This window comes from Sceloporus undulatus, chromosome 2 (genome assembly GCF_019175285.1).
Source record: "Sceloporus undulatus isolate JIND9_A2432 ecotype Alabama chromosome 2, SceUnd_v1.1, whole genome shotgun sequence".
Classification (NCBI taxonomy): Eukaryota; Metazoa; Chordata; class Lepidosauria; order Squamata; family Phrynosomatidae; genus Sceloporus; species Sceloporus undulatus.
This window is the reverse complement of record NC_056523.1, coordinates 19,615,491-19,634,905: the sequence shown is the minus strand read 5'-3', so window position 1 is coordinate 19,634,905 and position 19,415 is coordinate 19,615,491. Positions and strand designations below refer to the sequence as shown.

The 19,415-nt window shown below is 42.1% G+C and overlaps 1 protein-coding gene across 3 annotated transcripts in view; it reads left to right on the top strand.

Moving 5' to 3' along the window:
* Positions 1–19,415, top strand: part of GNL1 (G protein nucleolar 1 (putative)) — a 40,923-nt gene that overhangs the window by 3,555 nt on the left and 17,953 nt on the right. The window contains exons 2-4 of one of the 3 annotated variants that reach the window (XM_042447343.1): positions 270–391; positions 14,582–14,750; positions 18,829–18,965. In XM_042447343.1, coding sequence (XP_042303277.1) covers positions 319–391; positions 14,582–14,750; positions 18,829–18,965 — 379 coding nt within the window. In that variant the 5' untranslated portion in view covers positions 270–318. Of the gene's footprint in view, positions 1–147; positions 168–269; positions 392–14,581; positions 14,751–18,828; positions 18,966–19,415 lie in introns of those variants that run through there. The other 2 variants (XM_042447344.1, XM_042447341.1) reach the window with 2 other exon arrangements.

The following is a 19,415-nucleotide window of genomic DNA, read 5'->3' as shown; positions in this document are numbered from 1 at the left end:
AGTTCTGGGAAGAGTGGGAAAATAATGATGATGATGATGATGATGATGATGATGATGACGACGACGACGACGTTGTAGGCCACATATCCCCCCATCTCCAAGTGGCTGAAATCTTGTTGATGCCCTATGCTGTTGGTAGTACTTTCACCAAGGATGCAGAGCATTTGGTAAAGGAAACCAGACAAAATATCTTAGTTCTGAACAGGCTGTTTCTTCCCTTTTGTGCCCCTCATAGCCCTTTCCCCTCTGTGTTCCTCCTTTCCTTCTAGTTGTGCTGGTGTAGTGTGTCAACAGGATTTCAGCCAATATGTGTTTAGGATGAGGTTCATAAATTTCACATCCGGCCTGCAGTTCTTGCAGCCCATCAGATTGAATGCAGGCTATCTGCAAGGTAAGTGACAGCCTTATTTCTGCAGTCCTGGGCAATGATTGCAAAATTTGAAGGTTTATCAAAGCCTTGGTGGCCTATTGTGCATGACAGCTGAAGATAGGCTGCATATGAACTGCAGAAATAGTGCAGCTTGACACTGCATTATCTGCCATGGTTCAGTGCTATGGAATTCTTGAATTTGTATTTAGGTATTTAGCCACTCTGTCAGAGAGCACTGGTGCCACAACAAACTACAAATCCCAGGATTCCATAACATTGAGCCATGACATTTAAAGTAGTGTCAAACCGGATTATTTCAGCAGTGCTGATGGAGTCTCAGTTCATTGTGGTGGGCTGCACATTGCCCCGGCTGTTCCCTGGAGTCAGCATAAGACACAAAGTCAAAGTGGCTGCTCTAGTTAAAATGCACTAGTACCTTAGGTCGATCAGATTATTTTGGCACCTGCAGTAGAGAATCTCACAAGCAGTTTACCTTCTTCCAGAAGGTCAAAACACTATTGTAATAAATTAAATAACTATTCATTTACTGTAGAGAGATCTTGTACCACCATTGAGACTAACTAAACAAAAAAGTTGGCAGCATGAGCTTTTATAGACTGCTTTCTCAGATGCATTTGGTCAGATGTCTCCAAATACATCTGACAAAATAGACTTAAGTCTACAAAAGCTCATGCTGCCAACTTCTTTCTTTCAGTTAGTCTCAAAGGTGCTGCAAGATCTCTCTGCATACTGATTCTACAGACTAACACGGCTATATCTTTTAAATCTATCCATTTACTGTTAGGCACCAGATATGTTCCTCATTCTGTCTAACGATATATCAATTTGGTCTATGCTCATACTTGGCTGGTTTAAACCAGGTTGGTTTAAACCAATTCGCTTAAAAAAACCCAAAACCCTCCTGCTTTTTTTTAATTGATTCTTTTAAAAGCCTGGATATTATTATAATTTTCCATCCCTCCTACAGGAACAAGAATGATTGTTTGAAGTTAAACTTTTTAACAGTTTATTGGCAGTTGTTAATTTTTAGGTCAGTTGTGTGCTTTGTTTGAATCACTTTACAGTATTTTATAGTACAGTAAATGCTATTTAGAAACAAGGCCTTCCATTAACATAGGTTTAACTAACTTGCTTTAAAAAAGAGCACTTTTTAAAAGAACCGTTGTTTTGTTGTTATTTAAGCTAGTGGCCATAGGCATCTGAACTTAATTTTGCTACTTAATATTCTGATTTAATCCTATATTAGTGTAGTCCTACACATTAATACAAAACAACTGGTTTAAATCACAGAAACCAGTTCAAACAAACAAACATCAGTTTTGGGGAGAGGTTAACTCTCCTCCAGTCCTATCTATGCTGCAATTTTATACTATTTTAACTAGATAATTCTAATTTTTTAAAAAAATTATTAAAAAATCCCAGAGCCAGCCAAATGGCTGGATAGGACTGTTCAGAATCATCAGGTGCTTGGAAATGTAGAATTGTATTAAAGCTGGCTTCCGAAAGAGGAGGTTTTAAAATGTTTATTATTATGTTTTTAACAATTTTTATCCTGTGAGCTGCCTTGGGTCCCTTTTTGGGAGAAAGGCAGCACTGAAGTGAAATAAATAAAATAAATAAATAAATAAAATTACATTTCTGGATCAGATCCTAGCAGAACTATGTTTCTCCTTGCTATAGTCAGGATTGTAAGGCTTTTGAAACATTGATAGGACCGTGATGTATAAATGGAAAGTTCACTTTAAAAACAAATAAAAGTAAGACTGTCACCGTGTTATTGAGTCATATGACATTGCAGCTGGACCTACACTAAACCATTTGCACCAGTCCTGTATTCTCAGTTTTGATGTAGTCATATTGAAAAATAGCCCGTGTGGTTCAGTGTACTAAGCAGTTTTCCTGGTCTCTGGAAGATTTTGTTGACCGTAGCATCTTTGGCAGATAAAGTCTGTGTTAAGTAAGATGGGAGAATTCTCATGAAGCCGAGTTGTCCCTATATTGGGAGAAAGGTGGGCTATAAGAAAATAAAATAATAATAACATAATCATCTTTGTGACAAGGAGAGAGGAGGGAAGCTGTGCTCAAAGTGCTACTGTGCAAATTGAACTGGAAACACTTTGAAAGAAAAGTGCTGAGCTTCAATGACAGGCACTAGGAGGTGGGGGAGGCTTTATGGGGATATGAATTGTGTGCTAATGGTACAGAAATAACACTGCAGAGAATTAAACAGGCAGCTGGCTTGAGTAAAAGTGTTAAAGCAGCTTCCAACAAAAGAGTACCACTTGATAGAAAACACAAGTGTGGGTGCCTCTGTGTGTGTGTGTGTCGTTTGCCTTGATGTGATGACAGTAATCGTACTTCACATTTGAAATAATACATCTGTGCCTTTCTTGCATTTGGCATCTGTGAAAGGAAAATAGTAAAATCGCAAATTCAGCAACATAGCACAATTTAAAACAATGAATGTCAGAAATGTCAAACAAAACAAGACAAGCAGATGCATTATTTACAGTGAACAAAACTGTTTAAAACATAGTTCAGGCTCATACACATAAAAATAAACAAAACCAAGGAAATTTAAATAAATAGGAGCAAACACTGAACAAAAATTACCTAAACAAGCAATGATGGCCCTTGTGGTTTCTTTCAGCTCTATCATTCTGTGGCCACTGTTAAGATCTGAAAGATCTGTATCACCTCTCTCAGCCCTTTGAAAATTTAGGGCAAGGAACAAGATATGTATTTTTCTGGATCCTATTACGTTCTATCCCACGCACCCAACTATGTAAGTATGCTTCATACTCGAGGCCTTAATATCACTTGGTACTGCATGAAAGCTCATGGTAAAATACAACCAGTTAGTCTTAAATGTACTGCCACTTCTTTTCTTTCCTTACTTTCCTCCTTTTGATTAACCACTATAGCTCCACAGTAGAAGTATATAAAGAAATCTTGTTGCACCTTTGAGACTAACTGAAAGAAAGAAGTTGGCAGCATGATCTTTCATAGACTTCAGTCTACTTCCTCAGATGTTTTTGGTGAAGTAGGCTGAAGTCTACGAAAGCTCATGCTGCCAACTTCTTTCTTTCAGTTAGTCTCAAAGCTGCTACAAGATCTCTCTACATATTGATTCTACAGACTAACACAGCTATACCTTTAATTTCTTCCACAATATAAGATAACCTCAGCTAAAAGAACTTCAAAACAAACAGATCTAAACAAATAGGCCTTCAGAGCCCTTTTGTTGCCCAGATCTGACATAACACACCATCACTTTCGCAACCAGGATAGGAGACCAGATATTTTAGGAAGAATGAAGGGAATGCCTTCATTTTGCTCTTTCAGATTACTTTGCTAAAATCATCACCACCTCCATCATTGTTCAACAGAACATCATCAGCTTAGTTATTATGTAAGTCCAGCCATTTTACCAACAAACCTTTTGCGTGCTCCAAGATGCTTGAGTTTGTCTTGAATAGTGGGTCTACTGTGTAGCTTGACAAGTGGGAAAGTGGTTAAGTGAACAGTGTTTGAATTACTGGGTCTGAGTGGTTGCAGGTCTTTAATGAAAGTCAGAAGCCTCACTCCACTTCTAACCAAACTGTGCCCCTTCTGCTAAATAAAGCTTGTCTGGACCTCTCATTGATGGCTTCCTGCCTGCAGGCAAACTTTCCTTTTATTAAAACAGAGGCTCAGTCAACAGAGTTGGTTTGTTTTCTTCCCTGCTGTGTATTTTAACCTGTCTTTTACCGTGCTTCTTTAACCAGTGGCTATTTTTATATGTTCCTACTTGATTTTTCCATAGTTTTTATTTTCTTTGCTGCATTAAGCTTTTGTGGATTTTACTCTTGGCCACCTTGGACATCTTTTGCAGAAAAGTGGGACCCAAATGTATTGAACAAAAGCAATACATAAGGGGACTGCAAAGCCAGATTTGACAGCTTGACCTCCCTTTATCCTCATATTCAGAGAATTACAATTGAGTTTGTGTTCCCATGTGCATAAACAGATAGGCCTGGAGGATGCGTGACAGTGGCAATGGTGTCTATCTCTGTGCTTCCCATGTCTGTTTTCAGCCAGGGCTGTTTACAGAGGGCCCTTGGTATCCGTTGGGGTTTAGTTCCAGGATCACCTGTGGATACCAAAATCCGTGGATGCACATGTCCCATTAAATACAATGGTGTGGTAAAATTGAGTCTCCTATGTAAAATGGCAAAAACAAGGTTTGCTTTTGGGAATTAATTTTTTGGAACATTTTCAAAGTGTGGCTGCTTGAATCTGTGGATAAAGAATCTGTGGATATGGAGGACTGACAATATATATACAGTGGGGTAGTAAAATGGTGTCCCTTTATATAAAATGGCAAAATCAAGTTTGGCCTTTTGGATTTTTTAAAAAAATACATGGTTGAATCCGTGGCTGCAGAGGGCGGACTGAACTGTTTTATTTCCCTTGATTCAAGAGGATAGTGTTCAGTGAGAGCACCAGAGAGTTTTTTGCATTTTAAAAGGAGCTTTAACCCAGCAGTAAAAGTCACTATTTGGAAGTCCAAGTTTAATTGCTGCCATTTCTGGGTCAGGCTCTTGTTTGTAGCCCAAATAGCTGTAGTCAGCCACTGTTGACAATAGCGATGAGGATGGACCACAAGACAGCGTTCTCTGAGATACTTAGAATTTTCCTTGGGTCTACAGTAACATCAGCCCTCCATAACCACAGATGTTTTGTCCATGGATTCAACCATCCACGGCTTGAAAATATTTGAAAAATACATAAAATTCTCTAAAGCATACCTTGATTTTACTATTTTAGATAAGAGACATCATTTTACTGTGCCATAGTATCTAATGGTACTTGAATAGCCACAGAGGGTCCTGGAACCAACCCCCAGGGGATACTGAGGGCCCACTGTACAAGTAAAGGAAATAGACAGCTCATGCACAGATTGGCAACATTACCTTTTGGGATTACAGTACCATGCCATGCCAGCTGTGGGATTCCTGTAGTCCCTCAAACTGCTCATCCTTTAATCTTTCAGTATTCTGGCGAATTGTATGTTGTGGCGTGTTTCCAACTTAAGATGATCCTATGGTGACCCTATCACAGAGCTTTCTTGGCAAAATTTTGAGGCAGAGAGTGTGTGTCTTGTGTGCCTTCAAGGCCCTCCAATTTCACCCCCCTTGTCCTGACCTGTCCCCTCTCTGTTCATAAATGATTTTTTAACACACAGTGAAAAATTTACCATAATTTTGAGTGAGACATTGGATTGTCTTAGGTCAGGGTTGGCAAATTGTGACCTGTGGAACTCCTACTTGCAATGCCCGAAGCCCCCCCCCACCCCAAATTAATTTTTTCACGCAATTTTCAGATGATATTTTTGCCCCTAAGCCAGCAAGGGCCCCCCACCCCCACAACACCTGCAATTCAACAGTTTGCTTCCCTAACTCTTCAAACACTCTTGAAAAAAGAAAAATCATCCAAAAATATATCTTGCTGTGTAGGAAACCTCTCTAGAGAGACAGAGTGGCATAGTGGTTTGCATGTCGGACTGCAACTCTGGAGACCAGGGTTCGATTCCCAGTGCGGCCATGCAACCCACTGGGTGGCCTTGGGGAAGTCACATGCTCTCAGCCTCAGGGGAAGGCAATGGCAAACTTCCTCTGAAAAAAACCTTGCCAAGAAAACCCCATGATATGGCCTTAGAGTCGCCATAAGTTTTAAACAATTTGAAGGCACACAACAGCAACAATAGGGAAACCCCATTCAAGTTTTCAGTGGTCCTAACTACCAAAAATAGTGCAGCCAAGGGTTGTGAGTTCAATCCCTGGACTCCAAGGCTGACTCAGCCTTCCATCCTTTTCTAAGTCGGTAAAATGGGTACCTAGCTTGTGGGGGCAGTGTGACACCCCTTAAACAGGGGCCATCATATCACCTCTTAACCATTTCTTCTCCAAGCTAAATATACCGAGCTCCATAAGACTTTCCTCATAAGGCATGGTTTCCAGGCCCTTCACCATTTTGTTGGCTCTCCTTTGGACACACTCCAATTTGTCAGCATCGTTTTTGAATTGTGACGCCCAGAACTGGACGCAGTATTCTAGGTGAGGCCCTACCAAAGCAGGATAGAGTGGCACTATTATTTCCCTTGTTCTAGACGCTATACCTCTATTGATGCTGCCTAAAATCTCTTTGGCCTTTTTAGCTGCTGCATCACACTGTTGACTCATGTTCAATTTGTTGTCTACTAGGGCTCCTAGATCCCTTTTACAGGTAGTCTCCTTAAGCCAGGTGTCCCCCATGCTATATCTATGTGTTTCATTTTTCCTCCCTAAGTGCAGTACCTAACATTTCTCTGTGCTGAAGCTTAGAGAGTGCAGAGTTCATTACTCTGCAGTCGGCCCTTCTTATACACAGATTTTTTATACATGGATTCAAGCATCCACGGTTTGAAAATGTTCAAAAAAAGTATAAATTTCAAATATCAAACTTTGATTTTCCATTTTTTTAAAGGGACAGCACATCCACAGATTTTGTTATCCATGAGTGATCTTGGAACCAAACCCTAGCATATAACATGGGTCCACTGTATTAAGCGGTATAGAAATGTAAATGCTAAATGCTATTGCTATAGAACAGGGTGGGCAGAATGCAGCCCATGAGTGTTGGAGTACTCAGCAGTTAAAAGAATTAGACTGTGCCTACTTAACTGGAAGTAAATTCCAATCAATTAAATAGAGTTATTGTTATTGTTGAATTACTGTTGAATTTGAATTGACATGCTCACATACCTATGGCATATATATGTCTGTCTCTGGCTTCCACTTCACCAAAAACATCTGAGGAAGTAGACTGAAGTCTACAAAAGCTCATGCTGCCAACTTCTCTTAGTTTTAGCTACTCTCAAAGGTACTACAAAATTTCTCTACATGCTGATTCTACAGACCAATATGGCTATATCTTTGAAATTTCGTTACTGTTGACTTATTGTTGTTGCTAACTTCTCTTGAGTTGACTTTGACTCATGGCGATCCTGTGGATGAGACATCTCCAAGACCCCCTGTCCTCCACTGCTCTGTTTAGGTCCTGTAGATTCATACCCCAATAGAGTCCATCCATCTGGTGTGTGGTCTTGCTCTTTTTCTACTGTCTTCTATCTTTTCCAGCATTATTGTCTTTTCTAGTGAGTGATGCCTTCTCATGATGTGGCCAACGTACAACAGCCTCAGTTTAGTTATCTTGGCTTCCAGGGGGAGTTCAGGCTTGATCTGTTCTAGGACCCAATTATTTGTCTTTTTGGCCATCCATGGTATCGTCGAACTTCATTGTTCATTTGCACAGTGCACCTGTGCTGTATGTGGGCTCACCATACACGGACTTGAGGTTATGCAGATGGTGAACCCTAACACGGTGAATGGGATGCGCGCCTGTGGTATGCGCTGTGCTGCACGCTGCAGGGGCACATCCCATTCAAATGAATGGGGCTTGATCATAGGAGGAATTTGCCTTATTCTTGGTGTGTGTGTGTGTGTGTGTGTGCCCAGAACGGATGCCCCACATAAGGTGAGGGCACACTGTATATCTTTGCACTTTAGGATTTTATCTAGTTCTTTCATAGCTGCCTTTCCCATTTCTAATCTTCTGATTTCTTGACTGCAGTCCCTGTCCTGATCTATGTTTGATGGTGTTCAATAAAAATAATAAAAATAGAAAAAGGTAAATATTTTATATTCCTTTTGCTCCTTAACATCATTGCTTGTCATAATTACTCGTACCTTTGTTTGTTGTTGTTAGCTGTCCATTTTGTTTGTCTTTTGGATGCCCACTGTATTCTCCACACTCTTCTCTAGCACTAAATCTCAAAATGAGTTGATTTTTTTTTTAATCCTCTTTCTTCACTGTTCAGCTCTCACATCCATACATAGTGAGGGGGATTACAATGGATCAGACAATACTATGTTTAGTGCTCAGTTGTATATCTTTTTTCTTTAGGATAATAATGATTGGAAACAGGGTCAGAGTGTGGTTGTCACAAGGGAATAATGTGCCACAGGAGACAGGCATTGGATGTGGGCTTCAGGATTTATTTATTTATTTTATTTTTATCCTGCCTTTCTCCCAAAATGGGACCCAAGGCAGCGAACATATATAAAACATAACAGTTAAAATTGTACAATTAAAATAATAAAAATACAAAAATTACAAATATAAAATTTTAAAACATACAAAGTTAAAATGAAACAGTCCAAGTCCAATCCTCTCATCTCCCAAGAAAACCAAGCCTGCCAGATCTCAAAAGGCCTGTTTAAACAAAAATGTCTTTGCCTGCCTACGAAAGGCCAGCAGTGAGGGGTCCAGCTTAGTCTCCCGTGGAAGGTAGTTCCACAAGGAAGGAGCAGCCACTGAGAAGGCTCTCTCTTGGGTCCTCACCAGGCGAGCCTGGGATGGTGGTGGGACCAAGAGAAAGCCTTCTCCTGAAGATCTTGGGGCTCTAGGTGGTTCATATGGGGAGATACGGTCTTTCAAATAGTCTGGACCTAAGCCGTGTAGGGCTTTATAGGTCATAACCAGCACTTTGAATTGTGCTTGGAAACAAACCGGTAGCCAGTGAAGCTGTTTCGATACAGGAGTTATACGCTCCCTGTAACTGGCTCCGGTCAGCATTCTGGCTGCAGCGTTTTGGACTCGCTGAAGTTTCCGAACAGTTTCCAAAGGCAGCCCCACGTAGAGCGCATTACAGTAGTCCAAACAGGATGTAACCAAAGCGTGTGCCAATTTAGCCAGATCTGACATCTCAAGGAACGGGCGCAGCTGGCAAGTTTTAATTGTGCAAATGTACTCCTGACCACTGCTGAGACCTGGGCATCCAGATTCAGACTGGAGTCCAGGAGCACACCCAAGCTGCGAGCCTGAGATTTCAAGGAGAGTGTAACCCCATCCAGCTCAGGCATAGCCCCAATTCCCTGATCTGCCTTACGACTGACCAGGAGCACCTCTGTCTTGTCTGGATTAAGCTTCAATTTGTTTGCCCTCATCCAGTCCATTACTGACATCAGACACTGGTTCAGCACAGGGACAGCTTCCTTGGATGGAAAGGAGAGATAGAGTTGGGTGTCATCTGCATACTGATGACACTGCACCCCAAAACTCTGGATGACCTCTCCCAGCGGTTTCATGTAGATGTTAAACAACATGGGGGACAAAACAGCCCTGAGGGACTCCACGGGCCAGTGGCCAAGGAGTTGAATAAGAGTCCCCCAACAACACCTTCTGGGACACTGTGCAGACACAATGGTGGCAGAAAAGTATAGTTTCTTAGCTACCACCACTGCAATGGCATAGGTTTTCCAGTGTGTTTTGGTCCACGTTCGATCGGATTAACTCTGAGTCTTCAGCCATCATCGCTCTAGTCTCCGTCCCACTCATTTCATCACCATCAGCTCCCTTGTAAACCAGGGAGCACGTCTGGCTCCGCTTCGTGTGAGGAGATGCGTAGGGGCGATCGTGTCCACCACCCTGGCCATTTCCCTATTCCAGAGGTCAGCCAGGGCTTTGACAGGATCACCTGTCGAGGCAGCAGAAAACTCCCCAAGAGACATCAGGAATCCCTCCGGATCCAATGGTCTCCTGGGGCAGACTCCCAACACCACTGCAGAGACTAACTTAGCCAGCTCAGGCAGGGAGACTGTTGTGCAGCGGGGTGGTTGGTACACCAACAGAATCCCTATTCTGTCCTGGCCACACATCTTTAAGTACACACACTCATACCCAGTAGACTGTGGGACAGGGCACCTGGTAAGGGAGATGGAATCCCGATAGACAACTGCAACTCCACCTCCCCACTCCCCAGGCCTTGCCTGCTGCTGAATGGAGAACCCAGATGGGCAAAGCTGGGAGAGATTCCCCCCCCCCCGCTTCATCCAGCCAGGTCTCCGTAATACAAGCCAGGTTGGCATGCTCATTGAGCAGCACCATTTTCAGCCCAGGGGGCCTGCTGCCAAGGCTATCTAGACTATTTGAATTGGGGATCAGTTTGGGAGTAACCAGAACCCTATGTACCTCCCTTCTCCCAGAGTGATAAAACTGACTCCTTTTACCGTATCTCCCCCTGCCCATTACTGTTGTAATGGCTGCTCCCTGGATAGTTTCCCCTCCCGTGCCCTGCTTGCAGCACATATTGTAGTTGTTTGAGGTTACAACTCAAACCAAACAACCCTCACCAACGAACCAGAGGGACTGGCCATTGCCCTCGCTCCCCCTGAAGCCCCCTACAGTGGCGCCCCCACTGCTGGTGGGCCCGCCACAGCAGGCACCCAGCTTTTATCCCCTTGGGAGGGGGACAGGTGGTCCTACCTGGCTATTTAGCCAGGAATTGGCTGGGTGCCTGGAGCCTGGTCCTGAAAGGAGTAGTCCTTGGAGAAGGCAGCAAACCTCCAGAAAGGCTGCCAGCCGCAGCAGGGTAAGCAAAGCAAAGCAGGCAGGCAGGCAGGCAGGCGTTATAGCTCTTCCTGGGGTGATGGAGTGGCCTCTTCCTTCTCCTACATACTGACACCCTGTAGCATGAGAATGTAGCATGAAGGTATTCATTAGTCTTTGGAATAGTTGTATTCTAGAATTTGTTGTGTGCCTTCAAGTTGTTTTGACTTCTGGCGACCCTAAGATGAACCTGTCATGGGGTTTTCTTGGCAAGATTTATTCAGAGGAGGTTTGCCATTGCTTTCCTCTCAAGCTGAGAGGTGTGATTTGCCCAAGATCACCAAGTGGACATTCGAACTTGGGTCTCCCAGAGTCCTACTCCAGTACTCAGGACACTACACCCAGCGTGACCAGATGTTCTTCTTTTTCAGGACATGTTCTACATTTCACCCTTCTGTTTAGAAGGAATTTCAAGATCTCTTCCTTTCTGAGCATGAGAGCCAGCATGGTGTAGTGGTTTGAGCTTTGGACTAGGCCTCTGGAGACCAGGGTTCAAATCCCAGCTCGGCCATGTAAACTCAGTGAGTGACCTTGGGCAAATCACACTCTCTCAGAGGATGGCAGTGGCAAATTCCCTCTGAAGAAACTTGCCAAGGAAACCCATGGGGTTGTCAGAAGTTGAAAACAAATTGAAGTCATGAAACAACAACAAAGGAGGCATCGATTTACATTTATATGAATGCTTTTAGCTTTTATTTTGCAATGTTCTCCAAAAATGTCCTACTTGAACATCCTATATTTTGCAGTGCCTTGCCCTCCTGTTCAGTCACCCTGACTATACCATGCTGGCACGCATTGGTTTACAGCTCCCCAAAACCCCATGGCATGTGAATTCTGGGAAGTACAATCCAGACAAGTAACTCCCCACCAAATAAATAGTGAAAGGTCCAAAACATACTACATCAATAAACCAACCAACCAACCAACCAACCAACAAGCTTCATTTATACAGTGGTACTTCGGGATACGAAATACCCAGGTTACGAAATTTTCGGGATACGAAAAAATCCCATAGGAAATCATTGTTCCGGGTTACGAATGTTTTTTCGGGATACGAAGAAAATTTTTGGTGCTTTTTTCGGCTTTTTCGCACGAAACGCGGCTTTTCCCCATTAGCGCCTATGGCAATTCGGCTTACGAAGGCTTTTCGGGTTACGAAAGCGGCCGCGGAACGAATTAATTTCGTAACCCAAGGCACCACTGTATACCGCTTCATACTGCCTAAGCAGTGTCTAAGTGGTTTACAACTGTAAGCTAATTTGCCCCCAACAATCTGGGTACTTATTTTAGCTACCTCGGAAGGATGCAAGCCTGAGTCAAGCTTGAGCCCTTTCGCTGGTATTGAACTTGCAACCTTGTGGTTTTGAGTGAGTGGCTCCGGTGCTAAAACAAACTACAATTCCCAGTACGTGGAGAGATCTTGTAGCACCTTTGAGACTAGCTGAAAGAAAGAAATTGGCAGCATGAGCTTTCGTAGACTTCAGACTACTTCTATTCACCAAATGCATCTGAGGAAGTAGACTGAAGTCTACGAAAGCTCATGCTGCCAATTTCCTTCTTTCATTTAGTCTCAAAGGTGCTACAAGATCTCTCCACATACTAATTCTACAGACTAACATGGCTATATTTTTGAATTCTAATGTTCCCAGGATTCCCTAGCACTGAACCAGGGCAGTTAAAGCAGTTTCAAACTGGACTATTCCTGCAGTATATTTTGGACCTGAGTCTAAATGCTTTAATGGGATTGTCTAGAGTGATATTTTTCACTTTTTGAAGTACTAGGAGTGGGATCCGTTGCGATCATCAAATAACATAGTATTTGTGTATTTATTCTCTTCTTCATCTCACCATGGAATGGGCAGATAAGAGCTGGGAACAGCTGATAGCCAGCTGACCCCACCCTTGGGTGAGTCATATGCTCTCGCTGTTGAGCCCCTCTATTGCTTTGTCATGTCAAAAACCCTTCAAAGTATCAGCAAGCCTGTTGCAATTTTTTTCTTGCAGAAGATCTTTTTCCTGGCTCCTTCCAAGGTAAAACTGTGGACTTTTTGCAGAGCCCTACAGGGTGACCAGACATCGTAACCATAAAGAAGGACGAGGCATCACAAAATATAGTAGGACAATGAGGAAAAGTGTAGAAAAATTTTAAAAATCTAAAAGCACTCATGTAAATATAAATTCATGCTTCTTTGGTCCAAAACGCACTGCAGAAATAATCCCGTTTGAGACTGCTTTAACTGCTCAGGAAATCCTGGGAACTGTAGTTTATTGTAGCACCAGAGCTCTCTGACATAGAAGACTAAATGCTTCACAGAACTACACTTTCTCAAATTCCCTAGTTAAAGTGGCCTCAAACTGGATTATTTCTGCAGTGTGTTTTGGACCTCAGTCATGCTCAAAATGGAGGATGTTTTGAAATTCCTCCAAGACAGAAGGCTGAAATGTAGGATGCTTCCTGGAGGAGGAGGATGCCTGGTCACCATGCTACTATATGAACCACCTGAACTTCTGAAGCCCTGGCAGCCATCCTTGCCTTTGTAACTCCTTGGGCCATCCTGTTTTTGTCTTTCAGACAAGATCCCCCCCCCCCCCCCCCAATAGGCCTTTCCCTCCAAAGGAATGAACTCTGGAGTCGTTTTATCTCCTCAGACAAACACCCACAAGTTCTGGAATCTTGCTTTCACATCCCTCCCTCCTTTAAGCTGTCACGCTGCACACCCCAGCCAGAAATGCGAGCAGAGTCCAAATCTTTCCGGATGACAGTTTTCCTCCTTAATTTAAATCATGAAGCCCTACTAGCTTCATGCTGGCCTGGCTGGCAGCCATTTCCCCTTTCTGTCATGCAGCAGTACTTTCAGTTCCCTCCTGCTGTCTCTTCAGGACTTGGACTGGAATCTAATAGTTCTAGATTTTAATGCCTCTTTTTTTCAGTCCGGTGTTATCCTAACGCTTACAGAAATATAACTCTTTCCTGTATTTTCAGAGTATTTCACATTAAGTTGTTCTTGTGTGCCTTCAAGTAATTTCCAACTTATGGTGACCCTAAGATGACCCTATAGTGGGGCTTTTTGGCAAGTTCCTTCAGAGAGGATTTGTCACTGCTATCCTCTGAAGCCAAGAGAATATGGCTTGCCCAAGGTCACCCAGTGAATTTCCATGGCCGAGCTGGGATTCAAACTCTGATCTCCAGAGTCATCGTTCAGTGTTCAAACCACTACACCATGCTGGCTCTCCACTGATGATATCCAGATATGTTTTGGTATTATGTTGGGGTGGACTCAAAACTTGCTCATAGGCTTGCACAGTCCCCTCTTTTATTCTTCTTCTGTGCAGGAGTTGTTTGAAAGGGTTTTTCAAATGGTTTGTTGTGTCACTTAGAACAACAAACTGTGTTTAGAAACAATCAAAACACTTCCAAACCATAGTCTGAAACAGGCTTGATGAAGCAAACCATAGTATTAAGCATAGTTCTCAATACAGACAATGTCAAAAACCAGGTTCATTAAAAAGTTTCCAAGCTCTTCCCCTTGGTCATGTGTGAAGACAAAATGTGAGGGAGAAGTGTACTGGTTTATTATAGAAATGAGCAATTGGTTTCCCAGTTTGAGGGCCAAATTGTAATTTGGGGAAGGTTGTTGGGATGGGCACATCCAACTGTTGTCATTCTGTACATCCTGAAGTCAGTCTGTCTCTTTGGTTTTCCCTTTGCTGTCTCTCCAGGCTTCCAAGATGATGTGCGGTCAAGCTCAAACAGTCGGAGTGGCAGCCATGACAGGCATGAGGAGCATACGGACACATCAGACAGCGAGTCATTCTCCCTACAGGTCCGCAAGATGAACCAGCAGCCTCAGATCCGCAAGCCAGGAGAACAGGGCTATGATCCCAACAGGTAATGCATTTGTTTGAAGAGAGTACCAAAGGCAGAGGGGGAACTGTGTGGCCCTCCAGATGATGTTGAACTGCAACTCATTGTGCAACCCTCCAGATGTTGTTGAACTGCAGCACCTAGCCCAGATAGCCAGTGGGGAAGAATGCTAGGTGTTGCAGTTCAACAATATCTGGAGGGTTGCACAATTCCCATCCATTAGGGTGGAAAACCTTATTAGGATGCTAGGGCAGATTCATCAATAGCAATAGCAAGCCTCCTTGACGTTATATTCTTGACTGATGGAACTTTTCTTCCCAGGGCTTCAGTTGGAAATCTAGATTTTTTCCCTCCTTCCTCACGCAAGTAATCTTCCTATATTTCCCAAATTCCCTGTCTCCTTATTCTCTAAACCTTTTCAATCAATTTAATTTTTCATTTATTTATTAAATTTATAAACCACTGTGTGTTACAAATTTAGGAGCAGGGTACCTTGGATTAAAACCAGGAAATACAACTAGTTACAAGAGAAACAAATACACTTATAAAACAGCGACATATAAGTCTCAGGTCAGGAGAATGGAAACAGATGTATAGATGCATAATCAATCTGAACATGGGAGAAAGCAAAACTGTTTTATCCATCCAGGTGCAAAAAAGCAGTACCAAGAGCTTCTGCTCACAGGAGTGTTTAAAAAAATCACAACTGTGAATAACTTGGGTGTTTTGCAGTATGGAAAGACAGCAAGGAAAAACTCTACCTGTTCTGTTTGTAGGGAGGGACACACTAAAAAGGGAGCCAATGGACTGGGACTGCTATTTGAGGTTTCTTCTTGTTGCTGTTGTTGTGTGCCTTCAAATCAATTCCAACTTATGGCTACCCTAAGGTGACCCTATCATGGGGTTTTCTTGGCAAGCTTTGTTCAGACAGAGTTTGCCATGCCATCATCTGAGGCTGAGAGAATATGACTTGTCCAAAGTCACCCAGTGGGTTTCATGGCCAAGCTGGGAATTGAACCTTAGTCTCCAAAGTCATAGTCCATCACTTAAACCACTATGCCACGCTGACTCTCTCTGAAGTTTCTACTCTAACATCATAATGTTTTTCCCCCCTCCTGTACAATTTTAACACATTTGCCTGATGAAGTAGCCAGCTGAACTTCAAAAGCTTGCAAGCCATAAACACTTTAGGATTAGGATACCTGAGGCCATCTCTTCTCCCTTATCATCCTGCCTAATCACTAAGGTCTTCTGAAGAAACTCTTCTAGTGGTTCCACATGGACTGAAACCTCTGTCAAACGCAGGTCTATGGAATATCACCAAAATGGTGAAATTTGCAAGTGTCAGTAAATTCTCATAAGAAAGCAAAACAAAATTATCAAGAGTTCCCTTAAAATTTTAGACTAGACTAGCTTTAGAAAAGATAGAATGGGGAAGCCTGGGATTAATAACTGTCTTTTATTACTCTTAAGTACTAGATTATAATGTAAGTATGCCAGCATGGTGTAGTGGTTTGAGTGTTAGACTAGGATACTGGGAGACCATGGATACTTGGATTCCCTGCTAAAGCCATGGAAGCTCACTTGATGACCTTGGACAAGTCACTCTCTTTAAGCCTGAGAGGAAGGCCAAAGATCCTCTGTATCTTAGGGATGGTAATTTCCATTTCTGAGACAATGATGCAGAGTGAGTCACCCATTTTTCCTCTTCCTGGAATTTTCTGCAGCTGACTTCCAAGCTCTCATATATATTGCTAGAACTAGAGGCCTTCATTCAGTATGATCCTTGCTCTGGCCTCTAGCAAAATCAGAAAAATAATGTCATGCGCACAGATATGTTACAGAAGTTCTTATACTCTCCTCACTAAGAGAGAACCTGAAGTGAGGTACACATGAAAATTTGTATTCTACCCTGTGAATAATTACTACATTAAGAAGTGTTACAGTTTCTCCCTGTTGTGCTTGTGTCCCCCACCAAGAAAAGAGCTATCAACATCTTCACATCACTCTCCTTCTGTGGATCTAATGTCCTTGTGGTAAAGCTTATTAGAACAGTAAAGAAATATGTTTTGCTTCCTTGTAAGAGTATATAATACCATCAGATTTTGTTAATGTATACAACTTTTCCTCTTGGAGGTGAGAATCAAATCCAGGAGTTTTCCAACAGTTTTCCAGTCAGACCAGTAGACCTTTCGTCTTTTGCTCTGATGTCTCATAGGGATAAAATCCAGAAGTTTGGGCTTCAACTATTTTACTACTAGATTCTGTTTCCTTTACAGAGAATGGAAGAGCATTGCTGCTTGATCAATCTTAATGATACCCTCCAAACCAAGACAGTTTGTTCTTGTTGACAACAGGCAGCAAAGAATGTGAGAAATTGGAACCAAGTTCATATGATCTTTGTTCCTTTGACCTACTGAGGAAGCATCCTATAGGGATGGGGCATGTCTTAATTCAGTGCTTCTTGTGCCATTCTGAACTAGTTTGACAACTTCAGCAACAAAGTTCCTATGGAAAAATATCCTACCTGTCAAGTAGAGACCTGTCACATTGCTAGGATGTCTGGCGAAGGTTTATGTGTTCACTGACTCTTGTCAGGGAGACTCTACTGTCTTTTCCAGGGTGTATAGATCATAAAAGATACATACAACCAGAGGTGATGCCATCAGGGAGGCCAAAAATAGCTGCTGATGTTGCCTGTGATTCATGAGCCTCAGCCCAGTCTCAGCCATTGGTTTAGTTGCTGTGATGTCATGCAATGCTTCATTCTGTATTATTTTCCCCTCACTCACCATAGGGATTAGCAAAACGTTCAGTTAACACATCTCATTTTCATTATAAACCACTTTTTCCCATTCCAGGGAGGACAGGAATGAATGATATCTGTACAAATCTATGAAAAAATTGAGGATTTTAGTGCTGCTATGATGGGCAGTAAATGACAATTGAAAAACAAAATATAAGACAGAAATGCTTGTGTTTTCTAACCTGGATCTTCTTTTGTGTGTAATTCAAAATGTAATTGATAAAAATTTATAATTGATCTGTCATCTTCTATATTTTTACATGTTTTAAAGCTTGTTCATGTATTTAATGTTTTAAATGTTTTCACCTGTTGTACATTGCCTCCAGGCCATGGTGAGATCTATTAGTCAAATGCCATAGATAAATAATGGAAGAGGAGCACAAACAAGGAAGCAGTAGTTGCAGTTCATGTCCAAATTTGGGGTTCTAGTTTGTAGTTCCCAACTAAGTGAGGATTGCAAGCTAGAAACACACCAGGATTTGTTACTGGCTTGTGAATCCTGACTTGTTTATCAATTTTTTTAAAAAAAGGTTCACATGGACAGGACTAGTGTAGGATTGCTGGGTTACCTTGATGTATCCAGAAGTCCTGCATAGCCCCTTGTAATGTGGCATGAGAATGTGCAAGCTCAGTTTGTTTTAGATTTCCATCTAAAAATCTGTGATATGGAGATTTCTGCAGTGATCAATCGGGTTAAATTACTGTTCATTAAAATCTAATGCTCAGTTGCATACTGAAGCCTTGAATTTTATCACCATTTAGCAAACACATTTTCTCTTTGCATGTTTTAAAAACAACAAATTTCCCATGCAGTATAAAGGACTTGAAAGACCAGGAACTAATCCTTGTTTCTGAGCAAACACTGCTGCACAATCATAGTGACACTTTAATCCCAGACTGTATCACTTGTATGTCTTCAAGTCATTTCCACTTATGGTTACCCTAAGGTATTGCTTAATCTTGGCAATATTTGGTCAGAGGAGGTTTGCGATTGCCTTCCCCTGAGGCTGAGAATATGTGACTTGCCCAAGGTCATCCAGTGGGTTTCATGGTTCAGCTGGGAATTGAACCCTGGTCTCCAGATTCGTAGTGCCACACTCCAAGCATTATGCTTTGCTGGCTCCATCAAGTTGTCTGTGGTTTACAGTAATTCTCCAACCTGCTGTGATTCTGGAATTAAGCAAGGTTTGTTTAGTTCTGGGACTAAGGTGGGAGGGCTGGACTATATGTTTCAGCCAAATATAGTTCTACTTTATGTTCCCGCCCTGATCTCCCTTGTTCTGCTTTACCTGTCAGATACCGGCTGCACTTTGATCGGGAGAGCAAAGAAGAAATAGAGCGGAGGAAAAAGATTGCCCGAGAAAAAATCTTAGAGTCTGTGCCAGAAGAAGAGACAGAGGTGGACATAGAAGATATTTACAAGACCGGCTCAGGTGAACAGAGGGAGGGTGAGGGAGAAGAGTACCTTCCTGTGCCTTGGTTTCTCCTATCCCTTGTCCTTAATGGAGTACCTCTCCTGGCAGCAGCAAAGACATTCTGCCCTTTTGGGAAGAAAGCACAATTTGTATTGAGGAATTTTATGTGATCTGAAAATGAACCTTGCAGAAAGGGACTCTTAAAATTCAATTTAATTCCTACACAGTATGCTCATCAATAATAACAAGGTTGATCCAATAATCATTGTGTTCAAGTGAGTGGCCAAAGGGTTGCCTTGGGGCCTCATACAGTATGCAAAGGCTGTTATTTCCTAGATTGTACGCCATAGGCAGGTTTACTCTTTTATATTTCTTGTTTTTATGTACAGCACTGTGCAAATCTATAGTTCTATATAAAATAATAATAATAATAATAATAATAATAATAATAATAATAATAATAATAAT